Source organism: Pseudophryne corroboree, chromosome 1, assembly GCF_028390025.1.
Source record: "Pseudophryne corroboree isolate aPseCor3 chromosome 1, aPseCor3.hap2, whole genome shotgun sequence".
Lineage (NCBI taxonomy): Eukaryota > Metazoa > Chordata > Amphibia > Anura > Myobatrachidae > Pseudophryne > Pseudophryne corroboree.
In genome coordinates, this window is record NC_086444.1 from 776,244,629 (window position 1) to 776,250,628 (window position 6,000).

A 6,000-nucleotide genomic window follows, 5' to 3' on the forward strand; every position below is an offset into this window, starting at 1 on the left:
TTGTACCCGGTAATTTGCCAATTAACGCGGGTCCTTTTTCTGTGTGAAAGGGTCATCCCGGGTTAAAATTCCCGGGACTCTGACCCAGGGATTTACCAGGGTCGGAGACCCATGAATTTTGACCCGGGTTGACCATTTCACACAGACAAAATACCAGTATTGATCCGCAAATTACCGGGTAGAGATTCTTGACCCGGTAATTACTTGTCTGTGTGAAAGGGGGAGTCAGGCAGGGACCAGCAAAATGACCCAGCACTGAAATGCCAGGCTTTTCAGACATTTCTGTGTGAAAAGGGTATCAGAAGTAGATTTATTAACCCGTGCCTTGTCAAAGCCTCCAATGATTGGTGGCATTTATGTTACCACCTCCATGTTGCTCTATCCAGCTGTATTATACATCTACAGCATTCCATTGTGTAAAGGCTGGGCTACACAAAACTTGGGAGTACTGGAGCCAATAGAAAGGACAGCTCACGGTAAGTCTCCTGCTCTGTTGCACACTGCTGACTATTATCCATAAATAATGTGATAACGATCTGTCATTTATCTGATTGGTAAGGCTATTGACTTTGGAATGCTATCACTTCTATTTTCAGTCATTTTATCCTTGGAGGAATCTCGCTGTTCCGCAATACACCTCATGAGCCAATGATTTTGTAAGTGCTATGCATAAACACTTACCAATACGCCGGTCGACACGCCTGTCCACAGAAACCGGTAGTGACGTCACTGTATGGCAGTTCCTGGTCAGACATATGTACAGTTATATCTGCTGCAGGGCCGATACTATACATCTGTAAAGCGCAACGGAATTTGCTGCGCTATATAAGAAACTGTTAATAAATAAATCTGTGAATGACGTCGTTCAGACATTACTATATGTACTTACCGATGCAATATGCGATATGTTGCTCACTGGCTGACTGAACGATATATCGCATAGTGCAGCAGTGGCCAACCCGTGGCCTTGAGCCGAATGCGGCTCTTTCTTTATTCAGATGTGGCTCCTGACACTCAAAGTCACGTGACCACAACAGATGACTGCTGCACTCCAGCCAGACACGCAGCAGCACTACGGGTACTAAGAACTGAGGGAGCCACTGGCAAACAGAGGACATATAAGGGGCTGCTGCTGCAATGGCATGAGTTGGGAGGCAGCTGTAGTTACATATGAGGGTGTGCTGGAGTGACACAAGGGAGAGCTGGCTGGAGTTACACAGGAGGGTCCTGGCAGGAGAGACAAAATGGGGAAGCTGAATGGAGCGACATAGGAAGGTGCTGGCAGGAGTGACACATTGACACATGGGGGAGTTGGCTGGAGTGGCACATGGAGGAGCTAAAGTGTATTATGAGAATCTGGCTTTTTCAATATACTTTATGTGGATCTGGCTTTTTGAATAATTTTATGTGGAAGTGGCTTTTTCAATGTATTTTATGTTGGATCTGACTTTTTCAATGTATTTGATAGCATGGCCGTGGCCTAGTAAGCACAAGACCACACCCTCTTCTTGCACGTGCGCCTTTGGCTCGATTTTGGCTCTTTGACGTACCTAACAAGATTTTTTTGCTCTTTGTCTCTGACTGGTTGGCCACCCCTGGCATAGTGTGTACCCAGCATAACCATCTTATGACTAATTACCATTACTGCTATAACGAATGGATTGCTGATTAATTCGGATGTGTGCCTATAGAGTGTATTATATTCAGACAGATACTGTCATTTTTCTTTATATTTGTTCATACTGTTGTAACATTTGTACTTTTTCATATTGTTATTACATATATTTTAAGATATCTTGAGACAGACTTCATTTCTGTGCAAGTAGCACTCTAATCCATCCATATTGCTTATGCATTTTAGTAGGTGCAGTTACTACTTATACCCCTTTCACACAGACCAAAATTTCCCGGGTTATTGCACATGAACGCGCACCAACCCGGGAAATTTCTCGGTGTGAAAGGGTACAGGGTCAAAATCCCAGGATTCCTGCCCCGGCATTTCAACCCTGCAATCGACCAGGGTTGGTCCCGGGATCCTCCCGGGAACCTGGTCTGTGTGAACGGGAGCCGGGTCAATGTGCCCCGGCTCCCGTTCACTCTCTATGTAGCAGGCGGCGCTTGGAGATCATGCGATCTCTTGCACCGCCCCCGCCGCGTCACCGCTGACGTCAGCAACCCGGCAATATGCCAGGCTGCAGACTGCGGTATGCAAGGGGTCTTACCCGGGAATGTCCCTGCATGATCCCGGGACCGTATTCCCGGGTTAGACCCTGCATTTTTGGTGTGAAAGGGGTATTAGTGAGCTGTTTCTTTGGTTTAATTCAGTGGATAGACAAGTGAACCTTTCCTAATTCTAAAATGCCCACTACAGCTGCCAAAAACAAACACTGTGCTGTTGCCTTGCAATCAATATTGTCCAGGTTATTTATTAGCAGTGCACGCTACAAGGAGGGAGGTTAGTCCATCAGTTATATTTCGTGGAAATTCAGTGTGGAGAAACGGCAAAGGAGACTTGGTTAATTGGCTTTTACTTAACCCAGTCCTCATGGAACGATTATTTTCACCCAGCAAAGTATAGAAGAAAATAACTTAAAAGGCTTCAAAAAGGTCATGTGCTTGTAAAGCACAACAAATACAATAGGGTCTTCATAAATATGGTAACGGCCATGTACAATGCATTCTCAGTCACTGTAATAACATAATAATTTCTTAAAGAAAATATCACCCACACATACAAGACAGCATAAAAATATAGTTTACAAGTTAAATGATAGCAAAAAAAATAGATTTGCGCACACAAAAAAAGATATACTGTCACTAGTTTTTATTATTTTTTTTTATGTTAGGCAGGGGTTAATATACATAATTAAAATTACTATTTTTGATCTCCACAAAATGATAATTAGGTCTATCACCAGGAATTTCAGGAGTGCCCCTGGAAATGTTGGCCAAGACGCTAAAATAGAAACAATAGGATACAGGTCTCTGCCTCAGCCACAGGCAGGTGACAAGCAGTGTGTGTACACAGTACCTGGCTGCCATTCCCCAAGCACACAGCTCTCCCTGCCAATGCCTAGGCTAGGAAAAGGAGAATGCAGAGAGGCTGGCTCATCCTGATGACGAAGTCTGATTATTCCCCACGGTGGGCTGTGATGTTTATGAACAGTAATGTGAAGTTAAAAAAAAAAAAAATGAATGTACATTTATTTATCAACATCAGAGTTGTGATGCTCATTTCTCCTTCCATCATTATTGTACATAAAAACAACAGGCAGGGACCATACACATGTCAGTATTTACAAACCATCCACAAATCAGCTCCAAGAACTGGTGATATAATAGCCTGCCTAATCCCAGATCCCCTAGATCAGTAACATTGATACACATACAGCAGGTCAGGGAGACTGTCACAGACAGAACAGGGATACAGCCACTCACCCAGAAGATGACATTGAAGGCGAATATAAAATACTTGATGCAGCAGCTGACCTCCGGTCCCTTGTAATGCTTCCCGGACATTGTGCTGGTGCATGAAGCCAAGTCCCCGAGCTGCGTGCGGGGGAGATCAGGACTCAGAGCCCGGGAGGGAGCCAGGTGTAAGCAGTGGTGCCAGGCCTGTAGCCCAGGGCCAGCAAATCACTGTCTGCGAGTGTGAGCCTATATGCTGCCCGGCTGCACTCCTTCTCCAGCCAGTGTGTGTGTCCTCAGTCACAGTCCGAGCATCATGGACGTACTTTCTTGCATTGAAAATCAAGGAGAACCGAGATAAAATAATAATAATAATAATAATAATAATAATAAATTAACAGAGCCGTGTGTGCGTTTCAGACAGACACAGAGTGCATGTCTTTACAGTGAGCGTGTGATGTAGCCTGGCACAATGCAGAGTGTGAGACAGCTGCCACAAGCCATGCAGAGTGTGTCAGTGGATCTGAGATGCCCAGTGGTAGTACATTCCATGTAGCTCCATCCAGACTGCTAGCACCAGACAGGCAGAATAACCCGGCTTCTCACAGAAGGCACTCCTATAATCTGGTTATAGTACACACTCCTCCCTTCTCTGTTCTCTCCTGCTCCTGCTGCTGCCCCCTCCTCCTCCTCCCGTCATCACAGGATAAGTTACTATGCTTCAGCAGTACAGTGGGAGGTTCACTAAATTATATCCTCATGTGTTCTCTCTGGCCGTCCCGAACATACTGTTACATGTTACCTCACCCAATAACAGCTCCCCACAGGCTTGGACTGGCCCATAGGCAGTGCCGGTGCTAGGGTGTTTGGCGCCTCCCTGCAAACTACAAAATTTGCGCCCTCTCCAATACTTAATAAAGGGACAGTGTGCGCCTTAAAAAAGAAGGTGTGGTATCACAAGGAAGGGGCATGGCCACACAATAGCACCCCAATTCAAAATCCGCCACACAGTAGGGCTATCTTATTGTCATTACACCGCATGTAATAATAATAATAATGCCCACAGTAGAAGTGCCCTTTATACACATACCCACCATATCAGTGCCGCTTATACACATAATAATGCCAACAGTAGCAGTGCCGCTTATACACATGCCCACGGTAGCAGTGCCACTTCTACACATGCCCACGGTAGCAGTGCCACTTATACACATGCCCACGTTAACATTTCCGCTTATATACATGCCCACGGTAGCAGTGCCATTTATACACATGCCCACGGTAGCAGTGCCCCTTATATACATGCTCACGGTAGCAGTGCCACTTATATACATGCCCACGGTAGCAGTGCCACTTATATTCATGCCCACGGTAGCAGTGCTGCTTACATACATGCCCACAGTAGCAGTGCCACTTATACACATGCCTACGGTAGCAGCGCACCTTATACACATGTCCACGGTGGCAGTGCCACTTATACACATGCCCAGGGTAGCAGCGCACCTTATACACATGCCCAGGGTAGCAGCACCCCTTTTACACATGCCCAGGGTAGCAGCATGCCTTTTACACATGCCCACGGTAGCAGCGCCCCTTATGCACATGATAAATGCCACACATACACTGAGTGCCCTACACACACACTGCTGACACACAGAGTGCCTGCACTGCTTGGCTTCCCTGGTGACTGGACTGAATGAGCGAGTCCACTTCAGTACACAATTCCACAGTGTGACTGACTTTGTTTCATGCTCTGTGCTTGGGTTCTCTAAATGCTCCTTTACGCGGCACACTCTCCCTCTCCTCTCCTCTCCCACCCCACGTACCTGTAGGAGGCCTCGGCTGGGATTGCACCTCCTCCGCCTTCTCTCGCTTGCTCTGCCCTGTTAATCAGCCAGGTGCGGCAGCTCTGGAGGACAGCAGTGGCGCTGTGTGTGCGCTGTGGGCGGCAGCAGTCTCTCTGGGGCAGAGGGGGAGGCAGCCAGAGGGACATTACCCGGGGAACCGCGCTACACACTGCCGGCTGCTGCTGCGCCGTATGACAGGCGCAGCGGCAGCCGGCAGCAGCAGGGTAGCAGTGCAGTCAGAGCGCCTCTTCAGCTTGGCGCCTACCTGCACTGCATACCCTTGCTGAGCGGGTAGCGCCGGCTCTGCCCATAGGGGTACAGGGGAAACCACCGGTGGGCCCACCTCCTGCTCTAAGGATCAGGTTCCAGACTATGCACTTGAATTATACATCATACATATGTTACCTTATACTGGACTATGGTGTATTTTCTACAGTGCATTGCTGTTATTAATCCGTTATTAATCTAGTACATTATCATGCATGCAGCAGCTGAATTTACTGTATATATTTTTTCTCTTACGTCCTAGAGGATGCTGGGGACTCCGTAAGGACCATGGGGTATAGACGGGCTCCGCAGGAGACATGGGCACCTAAAAGAACTATCTAATATGGTGTGCACTGGCTCCTTCCTCTATGCCCCTCCTCCAGACCTCAGTTAGATCTTGTGCCCAGAGGAGATTAGGTGCACTGCAGAGAGCTCTCCTGAGTTTTCTGTAAAAAGAATTTTGTTAGGTTTTTTATTT

General features: G+C 47.1%; 1 protein-coding gene across 2 annotated transcripts in view; it reads right to left on the reverse strand.

The window, feature by feature from the left end:
* The window catches only part of TSPAN5 (tetraspanin 5), a 211,563-nt gene extending 207,290 nt beyond the window's left edge, over positions 1 to 4,273 (reverse strand). Inside the window, exon 1 of one of the 2 annotated variants that reach the window (XM_063917710.1) lies at positions 3,439 to 4,273. In XM_063917710.1, coding sequence (XP_063773780.1) covers positions 3,439 to 3,519 — 81 coding nt within the window. In that variant the 5' untranslated portion in view covers positions 3,520 to 4,273. The remainder of the gene's footprint in view (positions 1 to 3,438) is intronic. The other variant, XM_063917692.1, reaches the window with a different exon arrangement.
* Positions 4,274 to 6,000: the final 1,727 nt, after the last annotated feature.